Source organism: Ambystoma mexicanum, chromosome 7p (genome assembly GCF_040938575.1).
Source record: "Ambystoma mexicanum isolate Mex_15411 chromosome 7p, UKY_AmexF1_1, whole genome shotgun sequence".
NCBI lineage: Eukaryota > Metazoa > Chordata > Amphibia > Caudata > Ambystomatidae > Ambystoma > Ambystoma mexicanum.
The window spans coordinates 299,087,802-299,114,482 of NC_090939.1; the positions used below are offsets into that span (position 1 = coordinate 299,087,802).

Here is a 26,681-nt window from a genome sequence, read left to right on the forward strand (position 1 = left end):
AGATTACATGGCCACATTGGACATGAACGATGCCTATTTTCATATTTCCATGTTTCCCGCGCACAGAAGATTCTTGCGTTTTAAGGTGGACAGTCAGCACTACCAGTTCAAGGTGCTGCCCTTCGGTATAGGCTTGGCTCCAAGGGTATTCACCAAGGTACTGGCTGTGGTGGCGGCACACCTACGCAGGGAGGCTATCCCAGTGTACCCTTACCTGGACGACTGGCTCATCACGGGGGAAACCCCAGTCATTTGCAGATCCAACATCCAAAGAACGATCGACCTCCTCTTCGAATTGGGTTTCTCAGTCAACGCGAAAAAATCAAGCCTGGTGCCAAGCACCACCAAACAGTTCCTAGGAGCTATCCTAAACACCCACAAGGGGTTGGACTTTCCATCAGAGGAAAGAATTCGGAACTTACTACTGCAAATTCCTCAATATCAGTCCGGTCACCAGATAAGGGTGCGCAAAGCGATGTGTTTGCTAGGCATGATGGCGTCATGTATTTACCTGGTTCCCCATGTGCGCCTGCGCATGCGACCCATGCAGGAATGGTTGGCGAAACAGTGGTCTCAGGCAAGTGGTCAGTGGGACGATCTAGTGGTCGTTTCGCCAACACTAGTACAAAGTCTTCACTGGTGGACAAGAGAGAACCTGGCAAAGTGGAAACCCTTTTACGACCTGGAGATACAGGCCATAGTCACTACAGACGCATCCCTGTCAGGGTGGGGAGCACACCTCCTTCACCACACAGCTCAGGGTCTCTGGTCTCACACAGTGGCCAAGAATCACATAAATCTGCTAGCGCTTCTGGCAGTCTTCAGAGCGCTTCAAGCGTTCGAACCCCACCTGTTGAACCTGTCAGTGCAGATCCTAACAGACATAACGACAGCTATGTTTTACATAAACAAACAGGGAGGGACTTGTTCGCCGAATCTGTCCAAGCTTACCCAGAAAATTTGGAAATGGGCACTCAGATGGAACATTTTCCTGTCATCTCAACATTTTCCAGGGGATCTCAATTCACTTGCGGATGCCTTGAGCAGAGATCCTCTCCCAGAAGAACACCAATGGTTTCTACACAAAAGTCGTAGGAGACCTCTTCTCACAAGGGGGTTTCCCCACGATAGACCTATTCGCCACAAGCGAAAACAGACAATGCCCAGACTTCGCATCCAGGTTCCCCCAACCAGGCTCCAAGGGGAACGCCCTGTGGATGAACTGGTCAGGGATGTTTGCCTACACTTTTCCACCCACTCCTCTGATGAGGAAGTTGGTCCACAAGATGCACAGGGAATCGACAACGCTCATCCTAGTTGCTCCCTAGACAAACGTGGTTCCCGCACTTGGGCAAACTGGCAGTGTGCGAACCAATCAAACTCCTGTGCTGGCACAACCTACTATCCCAGCACCAAGGACAAACAGTGCACCCTCAACCCAGTTCAATGAACTTGGCTGCATGGCTCCTGAAGTCAGAGTTTGGCCATCTCAATCTACCTCAGAGATGCATGGATATCCTAAAGGAATCCAGGAAACCAAACACAATACACTGTTACTTTGATAAATGGAAAAGATTCGTTATCTGGTGCCAGAATAAACAAATCAACCCGGTTGATTGCACTCCTTCCAATATTGTCACCTACATGCTCCACCAGCTGGACGCAGGGTTTGTATTTAATTCCCTCAAGGTACACCTGGCGGCGCTGTCAGCCTACACCACCTCCCATAACAAGGTGTTGTGGTGGGAAGTACAAGTGGTTAAAGCCTTTATGGAAGGGGTAAAGATACTCCACCCTCCAATTTCAAACCCACCACCAGGATGGGACCTTAATGTGGTGCTTGCTAAACTCATGGGCCCACCCTTTGAACCCATGCATAAGGCTAGTCTCAAACACCTGACCTATAAAACTGCCTTCTTAGTAGCCATTAAGAAGAAGGCAGGGAAAGCACACCCTATCTTGTGTGTGTTCTATATAAAGTGCTTCAAGTGTTCCTTGTTTTTTTCTAGTCCTCTGACCCTTATACTAATCAGTTTTTTCTGGGTGCCAGGGATAAAAGAATGACTCTGGTATCAAAAAGTCAACCAAAATATGAAAAAAATGTAGTTCCTATAGGTAATAGGAACTCCCGTGCCCTGCACACCATTCAAGAGTGGAAAGAACATTTTCCAAACAAATCTCAATATTTTTAGTAGTTTCAAATATTAGTTATATTAGTCTTTCAAAAAATGATTTAGACAAACATTGAAAGTTCAATCAACACATTTTCACCTTAAAAGTATAAGTTTTTTACTAATGATGTTTCTCAATATTGTACAAAATAATATTATTGTTTCTTTGAGTTCTATTCACTCAGTCACTCAATTGCAATTTTAAAAATAATCCAAAGCAGTTTCTTTCAACAAATTCAACAAAATTTAAGAAAATTCAAACAGGTTTCTAAAAGGTTCAAGAAAATCAAGAAAGTTCAAATGAATTTCTAAAAAAAAGGTAGTTAATAATGAGCTCAACGCATTTCGAGAGATTTGCCTCCCTTTTCCAGAAGCAGTACCTTATTTCTATCTAGTACAGTAATCACTAGTTTCAACAATTCTTCATTATAAATTCAAAATGATACTTCAATGTAGAGTGAAAACAACATATCCTTTTTAATAAATGTATCCTCAGGATTTTTCAGTGGCAACTATTCCGTTGTGAGATTATGGAAAATCTTTTCATAATTCCCAATTTGTTAGTAGTTATCTGTAAATAGTATGATATATGTATTAATAATTTGATGAAGCAATGTATAGTTTTCTTTAGCTATAAATAATGCAGAGTTGTACCTGTGTGCATCTATTCGCCAAATACCTGATTGGAAATTCAGAAGAGGCTTTTGTCTCAAATTGACGAATAGGTGAACACACAGGTACAACTCTGCATTATTTATAGCTAAAGAAAACTATTCAGTTCCGTTTTTCCAATTGCTTTGCTCTCGAGAACGGCGTGCTTCAAAATTTTCTTCTGAAAATGTCGTCTTCCTCTACCCCTTCTACTCCCAAGACGGGGTTCAAAATATGTATCGACTGCGGATCGAAGATGTCGATCACAGACCCTCACCACGTTTGTCTCTGGTGCCTAGGTTCAGACCATCGAACCGGCGACTGTGGCTCCTGTCAGTCTGTGACGGAGAATGCCCTTCGTGAGAGGAAAGTAAACTGGCGGTGGGGCGGGAAGCTTCTAAGGCCTCCTTGAAGGCCTCGTCGCAAAGACATAAAAAATCAAGCGATTCGAAAGAATCGTATCGTCATAGACACTCCGAGATCCCAATCTCGTAATAGATTGAGGCGCTCTTCATCTTCCTCTTCAAAAAAAGTTAAAAGTAGACAGATCTCCCTCTTCATCATCCGATACATCTACTTAATTGGTACGATGCCCGACTAAGTCGGATTCACCAAGAAAATGGGAAGATTTTAGAAGGAAGATAATGGAGGTCTTTGAGAATGCGGCCTCGACCCCCTCAATGAAGCCTCAAAAGAGCCAGACCCTGGTCGCTCCATTGGACGATATAGGGAAGCCAGGAACTACTGTGGTAAAACCCAGTAGTATGGGCAAAACTCGTAAAACTCAAGTCGACGCCAAATCGTCGAAGATTCCTTGAGAATCAAGTGTTTCCCCGACACCGTATAAAAAACAAAAGTCAATGTAAACATCCACGACATCGAAGCCAAAAGCGTCTTCGGCGCCTTTGTCGAAGGCATCTTCGGTGTCTTCGAAGACTCCTTCGATCCCATCGAAGGTTACTTCGATTCCTTCGACCAAAATTTATGAACAAGACAGGAGATTTACTCCTTTACCAAAATCAGACTTCTTTAAGTCTATGGGCCTCATTGCACGTTAGGCGGTAAGGGTTTACCGGTACCGGTAAGGGCACCGGTACCGGTAACCCCTTACCGCCTTACTACGAGTTCCCTTTGCGGGACCCGACCTTAACGGCTGGTTTTACCAGCCGTTAAAGTGGGGTGCCACAAAGGGACCTTGGTGCTAATTATGGTACCGCAATTTGCGGTACCACCGTAATTGGCGCCTTCCCCATTACCCTTATGTCCTATGGGGGGAAAAATGGGAATGGGGGAAGGGCCTTAGTGAATGGGGTATTACCGCCCCCGTTCACCTTGGTGTAGGGCGGTAATTCCGCCATCCACCAAGGCAGACACGGTAAAATACTGGCAGCAACCATGGCGCTAATAGCGCCATGGTTACCGCCTACCGTGTAATGAGGCCCTATGTCTTCTATATTTGAAGAAAGTGGCTTTGAAGAAGGGGAGGTTTTCCCTTTTGGAGTACAATATGGTACTAGAGAGGTCCCAGAAGAATTAATCGATCCAGAATCAAAAATGAGAGACCTGTGTGACACCCTTCACTCTGCTAGTGGCATTGATATGTCACCTGAGCTGCAGTTTGCAAAACCTGACCCTGCAGAGCATGCAGATTCAGGGTACAGGAGTTTAATGAATAGAGTGGTGAAATATATGGGTTCGGGTAGAGCCTCACCCACTTTTGATCAGGATGATATGACTGACATACTTGATCGAGGCCCCCAGAAGGATCCAGTTCTCCCCTTTCATATGGCACTTCAGAGAACAGTAGAAAAGAACTGGGAAAATCCTGACAATATTGCTGCAGTAAATAGTAATTTTCCTAAGAAGTATAGAACTTCTATTTCTGATCCTGAGTATTCAAACGGGCATATCCATCTATCCCTCTGGATAGAGAGGATAAAAAGTTGGATGCTTGGGCCCTTAAAGTTTTTACTTCGGGTAGCATCGCTCTCAAGTCAACTAATGTCACCTGTACCCTGGCCAGGTTCACCCATACACTGTGGGACTGCATTTCGTCGGCGGCTGAACATATTCCGGAAGGTGAGGAAAGGGAAGGCTTCCTGAATATTGTCAAAGACGGAAAGGAGGCAATGGGGGAATGTCTCCAATCTGGACTGGATACTGCTGATAGTATTAGCAGATCCATGGCTGCAAGCACAGTGCCACGCAGATTTGCGTGGTTGAGGAAGTCTGGCTTTGCACCAGATGTGCAGGCCAGACTTCTCAACATGCCTTTTGATGGCTTGAGGCTGTTCTACAAACCTCAAGAGCGGCAGCTAAATCTCTTAGCACCTCCATGCGACAGCCTCAGAAACCTTACACGGGCTCATCTTCCTGGAGAGGTCATTCTTTTCGGTGCTACTCCTCTTTTGGTAGAGGAAGAGGACAGGCCATTTAAAGAGGTAAAATAAATGTTTCTTGTAGTGGACGAGGAAGAGATGCGAAACCAGCCTCAGGAACAGCATCTTTGCCCTCAACCGCCTCCAAATCACTCTGAGGTCTTATCATACAAAACCCCAGTGGGAGGCTGAATCTCTCAGCATCTGAAAGAATGACGGAGTATTACTTCGGATGCCTGGGCACTGGAAACAGTAGCTCAAGGTTACTGCCTTCCCTTCCTAAAATGACCTCAGGACCATCCACCGGGAACCAACTCTGTCAAAATTCCAGATTCCTGTTGCAGGAAATTGTAACAGTTCCATGTAATAATGTCGCCACAAAAATGAAGCCGAAATTTTTTTATTTTATTTTTATTTTTAAAAATAATTCTTTTGCCCCTATCGCCACATTTTCGCGGCGATATTATTTACGGCGACCATATATGTGGCGATATTAATACCTGATACCATTTTAACCCTGCTAGAGAAAGGTGCAATAGAACAGGTACCTGTAGCGGAGAGGAACAAGGGTTGGTACTCCCCCCTACTTTCTCATTCCAAAGAAGGACGGAGGATTGAGACCCATCTTGGACTTAAGAAACTTGAAGAAGTTCCTCAGGAAGGACAGGTTGAAGATGGTAACCCTTTCTCAGATCATTCAGGCTCTCGAACTCCAAGACTGGTTTGTATCATTGGACCTTCAGGATGCTTACTTTCATGTGCCAATCCATCCCAAGCAAAGAAAGTACCTGAGGTTCATGTTTGGCGGTTCTCACTTTGTTTCGAGTTCTGCCATTCGGGCTGACCTCCGCCTCGCAGGTTTTCACCAAACTGATGGCGGTTGTGGCAGCGACTCTCAGGAGAGGGAGGATTCATGTCTACCCCTACCTGGACGATTGGTTGAGCAGAGCACGTTCTCCCGAACAAACTCAGGAACAACTGTCGATCATCTTCACAAACTGGGCTTCTCCCTCAATTTCAAGAAGTTTCACGTGATACCATCCCAAAAGCTCTAGTTTATTGAAGCAATTTTGGATACTTCCTCTGGCAATGCCTCGCCTGCCGAGGTGAGACCTCTCCACATTCTGCAGATGGTAACAAAGTTCCAGAATGTCCAGCATCTGCCTGCCTTAGATTTTCTGAGGTTGCCTGGCCTCATGGCATCCGGCAATTTTCTGGTGCCAGAGGCCAGATTCAGAATGAGATCCCGTCAATGGGCCCTCAGAACTCAGTGGTCCCAGTTCTCAGGGAGTATGTCGGATCTTCTGCAAGTCCTGAGCGCAGTTGCTCAGTATCTACTATGGTGGGCTTGCAACAACAACATCCTCAAGGGCGAATGCTTTTGGCAACCATGGCCGGTACAGTAGTAACGGACGCCTCACTCACGGGATGGGTAGCCCATACAAACGATCTGACAATCAGCGGTTGTTGGTCTCCATTGGAGTCCAAACTACACATCAACCTTTTGGAGCTGAGAGCAAACAGACTAGCGCTGAAGGCCTTCCTGCCCTCTGTACAGGGAAACAATGTCCTGATAATGACAGACAACACGGTGGCCATGTACTACCTCAACAAGAGAGGAGGCGTAGGGTCACTGCCACTGTGCTGAGAGGAAATGCAGCTCTGGTTCTGGGCAATACGAAAAAGTATCTATCGGCAGTTCACCTAGCCGGAGAGCAGACGCTCTGAGCAGGCAGAGCACAGTCTCCCACAAGTGGGAGCTAGCTCAGGAAGTCCTTCTAGAGATCTTCGCCCTTTGGGGAACCCCTCATGTGGATCTGTTCACGACCACGGTAAACTGGAAGTGCGTACAATACTGCTCAAGGGACTTTCCTCAGAGAGGAGCTCTAAGAAAGGCGTTTGTGGTGGACTGGAAGTTTCCACTTCTGTACGCGTTTCCTCCAGTCCCTGTGATTCCTCAAATAATCAGGAGGTTGAGAAAGTTCAGGAAAGCCATGATCCTAATTGCCCTGGATTGGGCCAGAAGGACCTGGTACCCAGACCTTCTGGACATGTCCATCTGCCCTCCAATAAGTCTTGCCCTCCAATACGTCTTACGCCTTTCGCAGAGAGGATCTTCTCTCGCAAGAGGAAGGTCGGGTTCTCCATCCAGAGGTCAAAACACTCAACCTTCACGCTTGGTTTCTGAGACGTTAAGATACAAGGATTGGGATCTCCCGGATGACGTAATGGAGATTTTGCTTTCAGCCAGAAGGCCAGCAACAAAATCCTTGTACTGGTGTCGTCGGAACAAGTTCAGTAACTGGTGCAAAGATAAGGATGTGGACCCTTTTCAATGTGGCACCCCAATGGTGCTCTCTTTCCTGTTGCATCTGGCCAATCTGGGGCTCCAGATCGGAACAATCAAAGGATATCTAGCTGCGCTGTCCATTTTCAAGCGCTCCTCTGAAGAGGTTTCTTACTTCAAAATTCCATCGATAATTAATTCACTTGCTGAAAGGGCTCACTAAGTCCCCTTCCATGTCCCAACCTGGGATTTAAATCTAGTTCTTAAGTTTCTAACTTGTATACCTTTTGAGCCTCTGCACTCCTGTCCATTAAAGCTTCTAACATTAAAGACTGTCCTTCTTGTGGCCTGAACATCAGCCCGCAGGGTTAGCGAACTACAGGCTCTCCCATGTAAACCTCTATATACTACTTGTTTACAAGGAGCAGGTGGTTCTTAAGGTTAAACCCTCTTTCTTACCAAGTAGTTTCTGACTTCCATTTGTCACAAAAAATCATATTACCAAAATTCTATCCTCCTCATTTGGGCAAAGAAGAGGAGAGACTGCATAGACTGGACCATAAAAGGGCTCTCGGTTTTTACATTTCAAGAATGTCAAAATTACGTCAAGATGACCAACTTTTTGTAGGTTATACAGGTCATAAATTGGGATTAGCAGTGACAAAACAAACCTTATCCCGCTGAATCATTCTGGCTATAATTGAGTGCTACAGATTGGCGGGGAAGGACCAACCAGCTGGACTTCGAGCCCATTCCACTAGGAGAATGGCTACTTCTGTGGCTCTGAAGAGGGGAGTCCCTGCAGCAGATATTTGTTCAGCTGCAACATGGGCATCAATGCATACCTTCATCAAGCATTATTGCTTAGATGATGATTCCTCTAATGAGGGTTTATTTGCCAAGGCGGTACTTCATTCCATCCATGAGAACAAGAACTAGTGCTACCACCTCCAAAATTACCACTGCTATGGGAGTCTATCATAAGATGAGGAATACGTGGGAGGACACTATCCATTTGAAGAACAAGTTACTTACCAACTGTAATGTTCTTTCGACTGGATGTTCCTCCTACGTATTCATCACCCCTCCCATCCTACCCCGCAGTACAGTTTACGTTACTTACACTTTCCTCTCACGAAGAGGCCATCTGTCATGAGGCACGCCTGGGTGTTCCTCTAATATTTCCTCGAAAAAACAGAACTGAAGCCAACGGGCGCGGCACAAGCTACTTATACTGATGGTGACGTTGACACGGTACGGAGCCCGTCGAGGGACATCAACGCCACTACCTCGTGCACAGCGCCCTCTGCTGAAAATATCATAAGATGATGAATAGTGGGAGGAACATCCAGTCGAAAGAACGTTACAGTTGGTAAGTAACTTGTTCTTCTTAGCTGCTGTCAGTCAGTGAGGCCTGGTTTCTTCTGATTGTACTGGATGATCTGTGGTTTCAGCACACTTTTAACTTCAATAGTTCACTTGGAAAATGACTGAATTTAGCACCAAAACAGCACTTTGAAAGTTGCAATTGGTTGGGAAAGCTGCATTTTAAAAGTTTCAGTTTTTTTAGCCCAATTCTGTGGCCTTGCGTCATGTTAAATGTGACAGCACCCATTGGCATTTTCCGGCAATGAGTTCTGCTTTCACCCCAACTTTGACTGTGTGTGGTAGGGGTATGCAGCCTTTTGTGACTATGAACCATGCGCAGTTTTGCTGATTTTTTGCGCGCACAGGGGTTGGCGCATCCATTTTTGGCTGTTTCTTTCCCCATTGGCAAAGGGGTACAGTGGGACGCATTGGCATGGGTAAAAATATCCCACACTAGCAAATATTTCATTTATTACCATCTGTGCTAGCCATGGGACCCCACATTCACCCTGTATTATTAGCTTGATTGGCACTTTAGGGTGTTCTTTTAGACATAGCCAAGCTAACAATTTCCCAGACTTGTCTCCCTCTGCTTGTGTCCGTGCCGTCTTAGTAACATAATCAAACTTTGACAATTTCTCCCATGCAGTTCGGCCTTGAGATCGGATCGCCTCAAGCGCTCCCTCAGAGATGGCTTACCAGGATGCGTCCTCTCTAGTTCTTTTACCCTAGCTTCAAGGGTCTTGAGTTCCCCTCTCAGCTTCTTTCGGATGCCACCAGCACCAGCTATAATCTCACCCCTGGTCACGACCTTTAAGGTTTCCCAAATGATTCCCCAGCTATTTACGCTGCTGACGTTATCTTTCAGGAAGGAACTCCGCATAATGCGAAGTTGTTCTCTGATGGCAAGATCAGATAACGCGTCTGTCATGATGCCTGCCCCCGGAAGACCAGACCAGGCCCAGCAGCCCGGGAAGCAGGCATCATGCCACTTGGAGCATGCCTAAAAGCCCCAGTTAGGGGCTGTTTGGGTACAGTCCTGGCACCTATGGCGCCAGGCTCATAAAGACAAAGTCCGTCCTGGCGCCATGGGCGCCAGGCTCATTATTGATAACTTACCTGAAGCAGACCATGTTGCATACTCACCTGAGGCAGACCATGCTGCATGAAGACTCAAGCCAAATGAGGCTTAGGAGGGACTATTTTACTGAAGGGACTATTTTGTTACTTGGGTGGGGCTGTGGAAGAATACTTACCTGGATCTTCTTCCAAGGCTATTTAAACCACGCCCGGACAGCCACACGTGCTTCGCGTTATTCTGTTTGCTGCAGCGTAACGCTCACCGTGTTTTCAGCAGCTCCAGTCTTCAGCCACGCCCGCTTCAGTCCTGGGACTCCTGAAACAAGAAGACAAAAAGGATAAAGGTTAGAACAGGAGTTTTAACTTTAATCCTTACCTGAATCCTGATCCATTTCGCCACGGAACTGAAAAACAGAAGTCTTTGAAGCATTGCTTCGCATTCCTACGGCGCCGCGCTGAACTCACCTGCTTGGCGGTACTTCAGCATTCCATCACGCTCTCTCCATCTCGCGGCCGCCCTCCGACACCTAAGGAGACAAAGACAGCAAGGTGAGCAAGGGGAATCTCTAAGGCCATACAAGCTACCCCCAAGGATTTACCTGATTTACCACGGGAGGTACTCACCTCATTTCGGGTCGGCGCAGTCAACTCTGCTTCATCGCCGTACCCCGGCCCTTAAGGGGAGAAAGCAAGGACAATACCAGTTACCCCCCACAAAACTTACCTGATTTACCACGGGGGTCCCACCTCATCTCGGGTCGGCACAGTCAACTCAGCTTCATCGCCTTACCCCGGCCCCTAAGGGGAAAAACACAATAGACTTACCTGAATCTTACCGAGTGCCATTTGGAAATCTTCGAGTGGATTAATCGGCAACCTGCAAGGAATCGGACAGAGTGAAGAGCAGACATTTGAACTCTTATGAACAATTGGACTTTAGAGTCCATACTGGAACTCACCGATTCCTCTACGCCAGTGAAGTAACTGGTCATCAACGCGCCCCTGCGGTCGACGCAGGATGGAGAGCTCATCCTTCCAAACCATCAGGTGAGACTAAGGAGGGGACATCAAGAGTGATCAGTGGGAAGACAACGGGAGTGGGGAAGGTGGGTTGACACTCAATTCCACGGGTGGTTAATTCCTCTTCTCCTTTGCAGAAGAATATTCTTGCGAGCCAGACAAACTAGGCTGAGCGGGCCAGTCCAGTCAGTCATCTCGGCGCTACACGTCACACTGGTGGAAATAACAGCGGCCCAGTTCCGGTCAACGCCCCCGTGGGAACCAGGTGAGCGTAACAGCGTCAGTGAGCATGCACCACGTCGGGACGGGGGTACGGCGCGTCCCTTGGTCCCATAAGACTATCAGTGGGGAGTGGTCAGATATGGTGCGGCCCATGTATTCAACACCCATGATTTCAGGTACTTGACTGGAGCCGGTGAATACATAGTCTATCCTGGTATACAATGTATGTGGGGAGGAATAAAAGGAGTAGTCTTTGATCCCGGGGATGAGCTCCCTCCAGACAACTACTAAATATAGATCAGTGACCGCAGTGTTAAGTGCCGTCATAGCCGGGATTGGCATCTTCTAGATGGGTTGGACCTGTCATGTGCCGTGTCTCGTACACAGTTGAAGTCTATGAAAAAGGCGTCCCTATGTGGGACAATGTGTGTGCATAGGGTCTGTATGTGTGCCGGTATCACATGGTTCGGGAAGTAGGAATTCACTATGGATAGTTCTTTATTGCCGAGGTAGCCCCCCAGAATTATGTATCGGCCTCCAGCAGCCTTGTCAAGGTTCAGTAACTGAAATGGTAGCGAGTCAGAAACCCAAAGGAAGCACCCCTGTGGCATACTTGGAGTATGAAGACCCGTACAACGCGCCACTCCAGCATTTTGACACTCCTCCTTGCTCTTCGGCCGTAAGGTGGTTTCCTGTAGGACAGCTATTGAGATCTTTTTACGCTGGAGGTATGATTTTACTCTATTTCTGCGTATGTATGTGCAGAGGCCCCTCACATTCTGCGTCATGACCTGTTAGTGTTGTCGTTTTGTGACCATGGCCTATGGCACCCCAAGCGCCGTTTTTTTGTGTGGTGGAGTGTGAGTGACCATGTCAATTCTATGTTTGGTGCATATAGTGGCACTGAGTTGATCGTGCAGTAGGAGATTTAGTTGGACCCTTGTCCCAGTGTGAATTGCAGAATGGAAGGCAGTCATCTTTGTACAATTTGGGTGTATTAAATAAAACGTGAACAAGAAGCTCCTGGACATGGGGGTACAAACAATGGCCAACAGATCTGTTCTATTCGGGCAACCCAGTGCCCATTGGCGGTTGTGCCATGCGCTGGCACTGGTTCAGTGGGTCGACAACAATGTTGTGTTGACGATCCATATGGATCGGGGTGGTCCAGTCGACGCCAGTGGACTTAGTCGCTCTCTCCGGCCAAGTAGCAACATTTTCCACACTGTGTAGCAAAAACCATCTCTGGTCCGCTGTTGAACTGCTAATCCATCTGCTTATTGTCTCATTCAGGCATACCCGTGCGCAGCTTGTGATGGAGCAGATCCGCTCTAAATTACTTTCAGTAAACATTTGTATGGTAGCTTGGATCAACGTATGTTGGCATCTGTCTTTGAGAGGGCACAGGCTCCTCCGTCATGATTTGGAGTGTCGTTATGGGTATCCATGTTGTTGTGGTCCATCTACATGGACACTGCCTCTGGGCCCTTCTCTGGAGAATTGTAGGAGCACCTCCCGGTCTCTGAAGATCAGGATTTTGGCAATTCTTGGGCGGGGATGTGATCGGGGTGGGGACTTCTTTTTTAGGGATCTGTGGGCCAGCTCGACAGCAAAGCTCTGTGACAGTTTGCTAGGGCCAACTTCTTGCAGGAACAGGTTCTCGATGTAGGTCATCAGGTCTCTACCTTCAGTGCCCTCTGTAAGTCTTAGGACCCTGACATTCTTTATGCAGGAGCAGCCCTCCGCATCTTCGGTTCTTTGTTCAAGTAGGCAGTTTCTGGGCTCCAGTGCTTTCATTCAAATGCCCAAATCATCTGTGGCAGGAACAGTGTCTTTTAAGAGTGTTTCCATGGTCATCACCCGTTCCGCAAGAGATCGTACGTCTTGACAGAGTAATTGCACATCTACATTTACCTCCTCAATTCTGTGTTCCAGGGAGGACCGAAGGGCAGCAATGGCTGCAAGCACTTTGTCTTTGTGTGGGTCTAGCTGGGGCACGTGGGCCACCGCCTGCGCTACCCCAGTTGCTGAGTCCATAGTCAGGGATTTTCCGAGGCCGGCAAAAGATTCCATGATGTTGCCCCTATGCTTGCTCTTGGTTGGAGACATGGCTCACAATAATGACCCGGGGACATTGTGTATTTGGATATCGTTGTCGTGGTACCCAGTTGTGGCTGCCCCGACTCTGTTCAAATCCTGTGTCTGTTACTGGTTCCACACCTGTGGGGCTCAACTTGGCTACCAGCAACCTGGAGTGTGCTTCAATTCAGACCGGCATCAGGTCATGACTAGAGTCTCCAGTATGAGTAGTATAATAGTTGCCCATTAGACCACTTGTGGAGAGCCGAGTGTCACTCGTAGTGTTCGCAGCATTATCCCGGGTGTACCATGCGCTTGATTGTCAAGTGCAAAATATATTGTGTTAAACTTTTGGGCAGGCTCCCTGGTAGTGGGGGAGCAGTCTCATGAAACTGTCTTATAGGGAATGTCTCCAACGGCGCTGCAGCATCTGCTCGCCCCGTCGCCTCAAATGTCTTTCAGCAGTGAGGTTGGGGCGGGAGTAGGGGTCCCACCTCCCAACCAGTGCCCAAGTGGGAGTAGTAGTCTGGTGGTGTAGTAATCCGCTAGTGTGGCAGCCGATTGTTGCTCACTCCTCGTGGCCCCACTATTTGAAACCACCTCGGTGTCTGCTCTCAGAGAGAGCTCGTATGTAGTTGGAGGCAGCGTCCTGAGGCCAAGAATCAATGTGTGCGCCTTGGCCGTAGGGGAGCCCTGTATGTGGCATCCGTGTCAAAGTTTGGCCCTGCTGCTGTGTGGGCAGTGGTTGAGACCCGTTGCCCTTGCTGTCCTTGTGATGCTGGAAATGCATTAGAGGGACAGGGCCTCCCTGTCTTTGTCCTGTAGTCCTTTTCCATTTGTGTACTGTATTTTTTCTGCCCAAGAGTCCATGTGGGACTCCTGGCAGTGCAGCTCTTCCTGTTTTTGTTTTGGTGTACAGACCCATGGGATACCCTTATGGCACCCATGGGTGGGGGTTACAACCCTGTGCCCCTAGTGTATGTTTTTGGGCACCTGTGTGTGGCCCACAGAGCAGGGTATGGGCTGGTGGCAGCTCTATGCTGAATTTGACAGGTGTTCTGAGTATGCTCCATTTTGGGATACCCAGGTCCTGCCATTGGAATCAGTTGATTCCTGATAGGAAACCAGATGGCCCCTGTGGCCTCTTGCTTTCTATTGCCTGTTACCTTATTTTCCCAAAGACATGGGAAGCCCTGACTCTGTCCCTTCCCCCTAACTGGCTGTTGGGTGGAAGTTCCATATATGGTATTGTAGTGAAGTCTAGGCCAGACTGGCTGGAGTGTTCCCAGTGACTGTATGTTGTGGGTACACCCTGTGGGTGGGACCTCGGTGAATGGAGTGTGTGACCAATATGCACTTCTTGTTGTGGATGTCTGGTTTCTGGTATGAAACACAATGACTCAGACAGCCCTGCCCGAAACTGGTATGAATGCAGTGTGTAGTGTTGAATGGCTGGGTACTTGTCCCAATACACATTCCTTGTTTTGAGTGTCTGAGAGGCTGCTGAATGCCCTTCTGAGTGATTGGTTGCCTGAGTGTGACCCAGCAGAATGAATGGGAGATCAACAGATATCTGAGGGCCACTCACTGCAAGACTTCGTTCAGAAGCTGAAGTAGAAACTGACATTGAAGCTGAATCTCGAAGCCTAGCCTGAGGAAGAAGGTTCTCCAGCATGGGGACTGGCATGGATTCACATGCTCATGAATATTCCCCGTCGTCAGGCTGGGAATCCTCTGTAAAGAAAAAATCAGTATCAGTTTCGTTTCTGATCTGTCTTTCTCAGTAGTAACCAATCAGTGGTCTCTGGGTCATACTGCCCCCAGCCAATGACTGTCCTCTCCCTAAGCCCCGCCTCTGGCAGCCATCTTCAGATTTTTACCACACGCTCAAGTGTTGGGAGTCCTCATGTTTAGCTCTCGAGCTTTTGCTGCGTTTTCGCACTTTTTCAAAGAGAATTTCTCATTTTTCGGTCAAATAGAGCCTCAAGCTCCACCGTCTCTACATCCGATTAACGGGGATCCGTGTCGGATTTTTCTACGCCCCTCAATGGTGAAGATTTTGTCGAGTTAAACTTCTTGGAGGATTCCAGAAGTTTCTGCGGCCAACCCGAACATGGCCCAAGAGAAAGGAAGCTCGACGCCCGGAAAGCTGTTCAGTGTCTGCCCTGGATGCCAGCTACAGAATGTGTTCAAGGAGGACGAGCATTCAAAATGTCTCTACTGCCTTCATGAGGACAAAACGCACGTGGAGAAGGACTGTGCGTTTTGCAGGAACATGTCGGAACGGACCATCAGGGACCGACACCTTTGTCTCTCCAACTGGCTGGAAGGAAGGAGTCCGTCAGGTGAGAAGAAGGTGAGAAGAAGAAGTCTGAGCGTTCTTCTAAGTCCTGTGAGGGCGCCCCGCCGACGGGGGCCCAACAGAAGGCAAAGCACTGCGAGTCCGCGGGCACCAGGAGCACCAAACGGTCGGGCTCTTCGGCTGCTAGGCAGGGCGCACCTTCCCCGGCACCATCAACCACGAGCCAACGCTATGGTTCGGGGAAGAGGAAATCTGAGAACCTGGGTAAACCTCTGGAGAGGCCCCGGTCGATCTCGAAGGATTCAGCCGAGGGGGAGCGAGGCGGTGACCCTCCCCCCAAGGTGAAGGCCTCAAACATGCCTAAGGCGGTGAAGGCCTTGATTCACCCGGCCAAAGCCTCTATCGAGGGAGTCGAGGCGGCCCTGGCCCAGCCTGTGGAGGCTGCACCAGTGGAGGCGACCTTGGGGGCCAGAGTCTCCCTGCCTCCACAGAGGAAAGCCTCTTTCAGACCCATTGAAAAGACCCCCGTGAAGACCCCGTTGGAAAAAGGGGGGGGGTGGCGGTGGCCATTGTGGACACAGACACAAAATCTGAGGAGGAGTTGGCAGAAGTCCTAGAGGGCCGGGGCAGGGCGTCGAGGAGGCCCGTCCCCACGGGAGGGATCCCGACGAGGGTGACGATGAGAGTGACGGCGGCACTGGCAAGGGTCCTAGGCAGCCGTCGCTTCCGGAGCCGCAGGATAACTCGGCGGCCATTTTGTTGGCGATACAATCCTTATGTTCAGAGATAAGGACGAGATTGCTCTTACCACCGACAGAGGACCTGGTACCAGGTCCGGCAGAGGAACCAGAGCTGGTCCCGGCGGGAAGCCCCCAGAACAAGAGAAGACGGATCCACCCAGCCCCGCCTTCTCAGCCCTCGCAGCCTGCTCGGCCTTTACCCACATCCCCAGTCCCTGGGGATGACACGGGAACACACACGGCCACGACGGGTACCGACGACAGCGGTGACGACGGGACGGAGCTCCCATCACCAGCTCGGGCCTCCCTGTCGGATGAGATCGGATCTTTCCATGCAATGATCGCCAGGGCATCCAAGCTTTTTCAGCTCTGCCCCGAGGAGAAGGAAGGTTTCTTTTACCAACGGCGCGAGACCAGGAGGAAGTCAGTCCTCGCCGTGCCTCTTCTGGATGACATCTGGGACGAGAGTCTCACCCTTCTCAAGAACCCTTCTATGACGCCTGCCAAGGATCGGTACGAGAAGTAGTACGGGGTCCCCGACGCGGCCCCTCTGTGCCTTAGGGCACAATTTACCCCGGACTCGGTCGTCTCAGCGGCTGCCAAGAAGAAAGCGGGGGGGTTGTCGGTTTCAACGTCGACTTCCCCGCCGGAGGGCGAAGGGAAGAAGCTGGACGCAATGGGACGACGTATTATCGGCGGCAATGATTAAGGTGGCCAACACCCTCGCAATCGTGGCCCGCTACGACAGGGAGTTATGGTTCAAGATCGCCCCCCTGTTGGACTTCCTACCGGATGACAAGAGGGCCGAGGCCCTGGAGATCTTGCAAGAAGGCGAAGTGGCGTCGGACCACGCCATTACGGTGGCAACGGACATTGCCGACACCGGTTTCCGCCAGCTAGGCAACAGCGTTTGCCTTAGACGACGAGGTTGGCTCAAGGCGACAGATTTCCGCCAGGATGTGCAAGCCAAGGTGCTGGACATGCCGTTCAACGGGAACAACTTGTTCGGGAGAACGGTGGATGAGTCCTTCCAAGCCATCAAGGCGGACACAGAGACTGCTAGGGCCCTAGGCGTTCTCCGGCAACGGAGGCCGTCCTTTCGGAGCGCCGGAGGCAAGCAGAGTGCCTCCAAGGGATTTGGCGGTGGCTCTTCTACGTACCGCCAAGCGGCCCGCTCCTCGTTGCAGGAAGCCTATAGAGGACGAGGCAAGTCGGGGAGGGGGGGCCGCCGTCGTCGCCAGGGAGGCCAAGGCGGCAAGGCGTCCGCCAAACAAGATTGAACCGACAGAGGGGTCGGGCCCCCACCGAAGCACCCCGGTGGGAGGCCGGCTGGTGAAGTTCGTCAGCGTGTGGCAGTCCATCTCCACCGTCGGTTGGGTGCTGGACGCCCTGGCCCAGGGGCACGCCCTCGAATTTCTAAAAAAGTGCCCCCGCATTCCACCCGTGGTCGGGAAGGAAAATTACGTCCCTCAACTACTCTTGGAGGTGAGGGCGTTGCTCAGAAAAGGTGCCATCGAGCTCGTCCCGAAGAGGCTCTGGGGCTCCGGAGTATACTCAAGGTACTTCCTAGTAAAAAAGAAGACAGGAGGATGGCGCCCCATTCTGGACCTGCGACGGCTGAACAAATACATCAAGGCACAGAAATTATGGATGGTCACCCTCCAGCACGTGCTGGGACAGCTGGAGGAGGGCGATTTCCTGGCGTCGGATTTGGAGGATGTGTACTTCCACATCCCTATTCTGAAACATCACCGAAGGTTCCTCAGGTTCGTGGTCCAAGGATGGCACTACCAGTTCAAGGCCCTCCCGTTCGGATTGAAGTCGGCACCCAGGGTGTTCACCAAGTGCCTCGCACCGGTGGCAATGCGGCTGCACCTGCAGGGGATCCATGTCTACCCGTACCTGGACGACTGGCTCATCCGAGCAGGGACAAGGGAGCTCATCGTGGATCACACAGCAAAGACCGTCCAGCTGCTCTCGGACCTGGGATTTTCCATCAACTTTCCCAAATCCCACCTGGTCCCGTCGCAAGTCGCACTGTTTCTGGGAGCAAAGCTCGACACAGTGGCGCGCCTGGCCTCACCGTCGGAAGAAAGGACGAAGGCCATCCTGGGGAAGGTGCAGCGCCTGCTGGCCACGTACTTGGCTAGGGTGGGGTCCATCAAGTCCCTCCTCGGGATGATGTCCTCCTGCATATATCTCGTGCGCCTGTACAGGCTTCGGATGCGCCCTCTGCAAGAGTTCCTCAACTCCCGCTGGATCCAAGCGACGGGCAGCTTCGAGGACGGGATTCCGCTCGACGAGACCTTCCGACGAGCGATCCGGTGGTGGGGCACCCGCGCTCATCTGACGGCGGGCACAGACTTTCAGACCCCATACCACCAGATAACGGTGATGACGGATGCCTCCCTGGAAGGGTGGGGAGCACACACCGGAGATCTTCACGCAAGAGGCCTTTGGCTCCCAGAGGAGAAGAAGCTCCACATCAACATCCTGGAGCTCCGGGCAGTGTTCTGGGCCCTCAGGTCTTTTCTCCCGTCCCTCAAGGGCAAGGTGGTGAGAGTTTTCACCGACAACACCACCACAATGTTCTACATCCGAAAGCAGGGAGGAACCAGATCCCCAGCCCTTTCCTAGGAAGGCCAGGATCTGTGGCAGTGGGCCATCACCCAAGGGATGTTTCTGGTGCCCTTTCATCTGGCAGGGATAAAAAACACCATCGCCGACTCACTCAGCAGGGAGCTGCGCTCGTGCCACGAGTGGGAACTATGTCAGGATCAAGTGGATCGACTCTTCCGACGATGGGGAAAACCCCAGGTTGACCTGTTCGCGACGGCGACGAACTCCAAATGCCAGAGGTTTGCCAGCAGGTTTCCCCAGCCGAGGAGCATGGGCGATGCTTTCTCGTTCCCCTGGGAAGGCCTGTTCCTTTATGCGTTCCCTCTGTTGCCGTTGCTGCACCGACTCGTCAACCAGCTCAAGAGGTCACGGTGCAGAATGATCCTGGTCGCACCGGCGTGGCTGAGGAAGATCTGGTTCCCGGACCTCTGGACTTGTCAGCGTCCCCGCCAGTCAAGCTGCTGACGGACGCGGATCTTCTCTCCAGAGAAGGAGGCGCCATACTTCATCACGCCCCGGAGTCGCTGAACTTGCAGGCCTGGCTCCTGCAGCGCTAGTGTTTGGAGGGTACGATATCCCGGCTGACTGCAAAGAGGTCCTTGCAAAAGCCAGGGCGTCCTGAACTCTCAAGTGCTACGGACATAAGTGGAAGAGGTTCTCTGTTGGTGCCGTGCACATAAGATTAACCCTCTACGGATTACGGCCCCTCAAGTGCGGCCGTACCTACTGTCGCTGGCCAAGGCTGGACTGGCTCACGCCTCCATCAAGATACATCTGGCTGCGATCTCCCAATACAACACAACCACAGGACGGGCGTCCTTGTGGTCCCATCGCCTTGTGAAGGAATTTATGAAGGGACTGTTCCGATCGTTCCCACCGGTGAAGGCCCCTGCCCCGGCGTGGGAACTCGACGTGGTGCTGACCAGGCTCCTGGGGGCGCCATTCGAGCCCCTGCATTCGGTGCCGCTGAAATTCCTGTTGTGGAAGACCGCGTTTCTTGTGGCCATCTCCTCCACACAGCGAGTGGGAGAGATCCAGGCCCTATCCTGCAAGCCTCCATACTTGACTTTTCACGACACAAGGGTGGTGCTGAGGACGCACCCTTCGTTTATGCCCAAGGTGCCGTCGGACTTCCACCTCAACGAGCCCTTGGTGCTACCTGTTTTCTTCCCGTCGCCTTCGTCTCTGGCCGAGAGAACTTTGCACTCGCTGGATGTGGCTAGAGCGCTGAAGTTCTACGTGGACTGAACGAAGAGTTTTCGGAAGACATCACAGCTGTTTGTGAACTTTGGACCTGTGAACCAAGGGAAGGCTCTCTCGAAGGCTTCCATTTCCAGATGGCTCTCCGGCTGCATCATGCATTGTCATCGGTTGGCAAACCGACCGTTGCCCCGCCGTCCGAGAGCCCATTTGACCAGAGCGATCGCTGCTACCATGGTGTTCTTGTCTGGTGTGCATCTGCAGGGCTGCTACGTGGAGGTCGACGCACACCTTCACGAGATTCTACTGCATCGACCAGGATTCCAGGGAGGAGTCCAGAGTCAGTCAGGCAGTGCTGCGCAACCTGTTCGCTTAAGGTGAGCCTGGTGGGGAGGTAAGAGATGCTTAATGTTGAGTTTTATGTAATGCTTAATGTTGAGCCTTGCCACCTCCCGTTGTTGTGCATGTGTACTGCTATGTATTCTTATATTCATGAGCATGTGAATCCATGCCAGACCCCATGCTGGAGAAGGAACAAGTTACTTACCTGTAACTGTTGTTCTCCAGCATGGGTTTGGCATGGATTCACATGTGAACCCTCCCTCCTGCGCCTCTACGGCTCTTCACTTGGTCATACTGCCACTTTGCGTGCTGCCAAATCTGAAGATGGCTGCCAGAGGCGGGGCTTAGGGAGAGGGCAGTCATTGACTGGGGGCAGTATGACCCAGAGACCAATGATTGGTTACTACTGAGAAAGACAGATCAGAAACAAAACTGATACTGATTTTTTCTTTACCGAGGATTCCCAGCCTGACGACGGGGAATATTCATGAGCATGTGAATCCATGCCAGACCCATGCTGGGGAACAACATTTACAGGTAAGTAAGTTGTTCCTTACCTTTACTGCAATCTGGAAGCTGCTGTGACGTCGAGACTGATCCAAGAGAGGATCTGGTTAGGCGCCCTCTTCCTGTGCTCTGAGGAACCATCGAGCACCGCTAACCTTCGCCGAAGCTCCCTGGAAGTCAGACCTTCGACAGGCTGCCGACCGGACGGGGGCCGCCGAGGAGAATGAAGCTACGCACCGGACATTCAGTCCACCGGCGTGGACCAGGGTTTGCAGGTTTGCTATAACTGCTGGAGGCCCGTCAAAGCTGTGTTTTCAGCAGCGGGGACCGCTTGACGCCGTGCCATCGACGACCGGAGCCGCACGCTCCATTGATTAAGACATTTAATTCCCAGACGCGCTTGTCCGCACTGCCTACCGCCTTATCCCGCCGGAGAAGGCCAGGCTGTCGACGCGCTGAGGAGCATCCACCGGTGGGTTTCCCGCCATCCAAAGACCGTAGAGACGCCAGACGACACGACGCCCTTGCTGGGCCACAGTTCTTCACAAACTCTTTGCGGTACAGAATTATTGACATCGAGGTGCCCCGTACGCCTCTTCCTTGCAGGACGTCTTCAACCCTTCATCGGCGAGCACTGCTGGGACCGAAGCTGCCGCCTCGATGCCAAGTTCACTTTCTTTGAGGCCAATCGACGATCCGTGGCTCCTTCTTTGAAGGGAGTCACTCAAGAAGGATCCCTCGAGGACTCCTTGAGGAACTTTGCTATTCCAGCTACATTGGGGTGGTAAAAACAGTTTTGAAGGGAATAAGACTCATTGAACAATGCATGGACTGGGCTTGTAGTATATCTTTATTTTCCAGGTTGCCCGGGGGGGGGGGTGAGATCTCCACACAGAACTGTGTCTAGGTAACGGGGCCAGTATTCTGCCAATTGTTTTAACCAACTGCTTCCTCCTATGTCTATTGTTGGTTACCTTTAATAAGTGATTTGTGTAACATTTGGCCAGAGTACAGTTGATGCACTTTAATGAAATCTGATAATAATTGTGGTACCACTTTGACCTGTATATATTTGGCATTGTAGATTAACTGAGCACAAAGTGAGTTGTGATTGTGTATGTAACCTTGAACCTTAATTCTATAAAGACTGTGTTTTAACTAATACAGTGTGTGGACATTCCTTTGTGTGTGCTGGGGGACTACACTGTACTTAAGAACCAGCCTGCATCACCTCCTGAGACACTAGGCCTTGATTGCTCGCCCATTGCTACCAACAATCAAGAATCTTGGCTGGGGTCCTCTGTGCCTCTCCTCTACTATATAGAGAGCAGGAGTACAGACCCCCACCCCCCAGTCTTTACAGTCCTTTGTCATTGTTTTGGGGCCAGAGCAAGCACAAGAGGGAGCCGGTGCCTAACTCTGACTGCCGGGGGTGCACTGAACCGCGTATCTCCTCCTGCGGTGTCCTGTACCGCGCCTCTCTAGCTTCCCCGCAAAAATGCATCCCTCGCAGCCCGCTTACCCTATCTGTGCTGTGTGTCGCTGTGCTACCATCGCAGGATAGGTTGTGCTGTCTTATGTGCAGCGAGTCCCAGTGAGGGCTACATTTCCTGCCCCACTGCTGTCCCAATTCAATCGGCTGCTAAGCAATTGCGCCAACTGACAAGCGGTCCCCAGTCCGGGCGCTCCGCTATCTGGCAAGTGGCTCCGATCACTGCCTCAATGCACGCCGGCTCCACCCAGCTCCCTGGCTCTTCTGAGTCCCACGGAGTATGCTGGCTGCCATTTTGGATGACTTCGGGAAGTCAAGTCAGCTGCTTGATGATACCATGGTGCAGGCGAAGCTTGATGAATGCATGCTGGAGTTATTTGAAAATTGCCATGTTTAGGATCAATGTCAGGATCTGCAGTCGGAGCTCAAGCTAAACGCAGCCTCACTGCATGAGCACTAGGCCACGCCCCCACATTGGTATATTTTATAGATGCACATGCAACACTCCCACCTGCCCCACATATGGCTCAATTTGATACATTTTGGCACTGTCATTTGCGTTAGGCAAATCTGAAGATGGCCTGCAGGAGAGGAGCTATGGGAGGGTACTGATTATTGGCTGAGGGATACATTACCCTAGAAACACTAAGTGAACACTAAAGGGATTGCATTTCTTAATTTCAAATACTTTAATGTTGCCAAGGACTCCCAGCCTGACTGAGCAATATTCAAGCAGTTTTTGAATCTATGAAAGATACCAATGCTGGAGAACAGGAATTACAGGTAAGTAACTTATTACTCGTCATGGACTAATTTTTTTCACTTGTACCTGTCGTTTTCAGCTTTTTAATATTTGGAAACTTTGTCATCTTTTTTTTTCGTCTATGAAACTCGAGCTTCAAATCTTAGTTCTTTCCTGGTTGAGTTTCTGTTGTTCACTGTATGTTAAATTACTATACTATGCTCTCATTCCTTTACGTTCTGTTCTACACTATTCGGCTTGTAGCTTATTTAACTTGGACTGTTCTGTTTCTTCTTATTTATCTCAACTTTGTTGGATTACTATCGCTGCTCGCTTTCAGTTTGATTTTCTATGTCTTGCCTTAAATGTCTTCATACTCTTGTTCCTAATTATCTTTCTGATCTTCTCTCGCTGCTTCAAGCTTCCCGTTCTCTTTGTTCTGCTCCTCATTTGTTTCCTTACTGCTCTCTGTCCTCCTTGCACCCCTTCCCGTTCTTTTTGCCCATAAACTAGGAAACTCTTCATTTGGACATTCTTCTCTCTCTTATAGTGCTCATTGTTTTTAAACGCTTAGAACAATACTTATGCCTATTGCTTTTCCATCCTAATTAACTGAATTTGTTTGTGTTCAATCATTGTATGGTTTACATTTGCACCCAGTGAAGTGCTTTGGGTAAAAGTGCTATATAAAAACTAATAAAAGTACGCAGAGGTAATAAAGATGCAAATACTTTTACATGTTTTGACCATTTTATAATTTTATATGTATATTTTTCGTAAACTAATGTTGATAAAAAATATATTTTGGGGCAATGTTGCAAAACAAGAAACGGGTAGATGCCCACTTTTACACATTGTTTCGTTTAAAAGTGATAGTTGATAGGGCTACTTTGAGTATGATTTGCAAAACATACAGTACGTTTTGCTTCCTTAAATTTGTAATTTGACTGCAACGTAAACGGTGCAAAGTGAGTAAATGCTGACTGGCTTGCATGCCAGGCAGCGTTTACTTTTAATGGTGAGCGGTGTTTGCAACCCTGCTCGACATGCTTGCAACTAGGGAAGGGTCTAATTTCAATTGTGAACTCTGCTTAACATGTGCACATGGTAAGCAGTATTCACAATTGCAAATAAACCTACCTGACATGTGAGCATGTACAATGGATCCCTATGGGGTGTGCCTGCGTTTATGCTTGTGCATAAAACTGGCGGTCCCCATAGGGATCTCCAGCATTTGTGCCTGCATGAAAAATCTATGCCCGCGCAAATGCTAAAGCATTTGTATGGTAGAGAGGAAAACAGGTGGCAGAAACACTTGGTTTCTTCACTCCTCTACCCACACAAATGTATGAAAATGGAGTTTGTTTCTTACGTTTCCCCCCCAACCACCTGCCCCGCCCCACCCCTGGAATGAGCCACAAAGTGTATTTCAGAGTTGGCTAGTTTTCCTACTGATATTCTTTTTCAAAGTGTGAAGTTTACACTGATCTGCCAACATGCGTAAACCCTTTTTTTTTCTCTTCCAGTACACATGGTTTACCTCCAGCAATAAGTCTACTTGCCCGCTGTGTCGAGAGACATTTTTCTGAAATAAAATAAATGGGCGCTTCAGTTTTTTCATTAAGTGTTGATATAATGACATTATGCTGCAAAAAGATGGCTGATGAAAAGCACACTGATTTAACAAGCGTGTCATCTGAAATCTGAACATCATTTGAACATTTTTCTTTGAATGAAAGCTGGATGCCTTTATGATGATCCATCCTGAAGTCAGATTTTGCAGATTATTTTGTTCGGGATACATTTCTTTAAACATAAAAACTGTTTAGAAGAGGATGTGATTTTTGGGAAATTGAATCCAATGATTGTACATGGAAAATGATTGTAAAAATGTACATTTTTGTACTTATTTGATGCATAAACATGTTGTTCACACTCTACAGCCTAAAAAATGCGTTATTTTACTGAACCTTGCAACGAAAAGTATTTTGAATCATTTACTGTATTTGTTAGATTTCAGTTTGATAGGTCATTCATTTTGGTTTGTCATTTGCACCTTATTTCTTCAAGAATGAGAGCTATTTAAATGCTGTTAAATTTTCAATATAATCCTGGAATTGCTTATCGTGGTATTCTTTTATGGAGTCCTACTTTCTGATAAATGCTGTGTGTATTTCTTGTGTAGTGCCTGGCACAACTGCAGATTGGTCGTTCTGGATGTGCTCGTAGTACTTTTGGAGTTGTTGGGTGCTCTAGAAGTATTTATATTGAAAGTATTGCACAGGTCGAACAAAATACAACATGCACTGTTACTATTTGTTTGTCCAACAGATGATTTTATGTTCAAATAATATTTTGGCTTTTTAAAGAATTTGCTAGAGCTGTATTGTGTTCTTTTTTATTGTGTTTTTATTGTAATCTCGACTCTTGTAAACCAGGTTTAAGCCAGGCCACTGTACTGAATCAGTTCTGATCACTTTCTTAGATGTTTGTACCACAGTGGATACACAAAGTGCAACACTGGTTTCATTAAACCTTTTGCTGCATTCAGTACCATTAAGCATAGTATCTGATTCAAGAAGTAAGCATTAAAAGCAGAGCCTTTGTTTGTTTCACTTTCTTGCTCTCAATTCTAAAAACCTTTGCTTGCTCCACTGTCTGTCATGTATGAAGCTTCTCGGAGCTCTGAATTATCACTGTCAGATTTGTATGTATACCTCTACCCTTTTAACTGGGCTTTTAAGATCATTTGGCCTGGTCTGTTATATTTTGTGGACCATACACAAATATTTTTACCCCCGAGGCTCACTTCCTCAACTGACTCTGATTCGTTAACATATTTTAGCAATTCAAAATTGAATTAATTCATATCTTTCAAAACTGTATTCTAACTGAAAATATATTAGTTAGCAACCCAGTCAACGTCTTTCTGGGGGACTGGTTGCAGCGATAGCTGAGGGCTTTTCCAAATGCTGTAGGTATTGGTTTACCTTTATGTCTTAGAAGGTGCATGGACTACAAAATGTTACTGTCATATTGTTCACCTGAACTCCAAATGTAAGCATATTTTGAAAATTCATAATTCTTTATATTGAACGATGGTCCTTTAAAGTATAACATTTGGTTTGTCCATTGTTTCTTAAGGACCAGGTATGACGTCACAATCCTGGATATGCTTGTTGATCCCAACATAACTGGCATATTCTAACTACTACTTCTTGCTAGAAAAATGGAATGGCAACTCTATTTCAGCCCTATTTCAGGCCGTTCAACTGTTGAATAACCTTACATTATAAATGCCTATGACGCAGGACTATAACGTGTTTCACAAGAAACAGAAGACTTACCTTATCACCTTATAGATTTAGGCATTGCATTTTCTTCATTACTGGGAAATTGTTTTCAAGATGCTGTTGCAGTAGCGGTACTGGCCTGTTTAACAAGACACTAATCACGTAATATGTAAACATGAAATATACAA

The 26,681-nt window shown here is 48.7% G+C and overlaps 1 protein-coding gene across 1 annotated transcript in view; it reads left to right on the forward strand.

Moving 5' to 3' along the window:
- LTN1 (listerin E3 ubiquitin protein ligase 1) overlaps positions 1–25,571 on the forward strand; it is a 1,629,727-nt gene extending 1,604,156 nt beyond the window's left edge. The window contains exon 30 of the mRNA XM_069636371.1: positions 24,727–25,571. Coding sequence (XP_069492472.1) covers positions 24,727–24,789 — 63 coding nt within the window. The 3' untranslated portion in view covers positions 24,790–25,571. The remainder of the gene's footprint in view (positions 1–24,726) is intronic.
- The last annotated feature ends 1,110 nt before the right edge of the window (positions 25,572–26,681 follow it).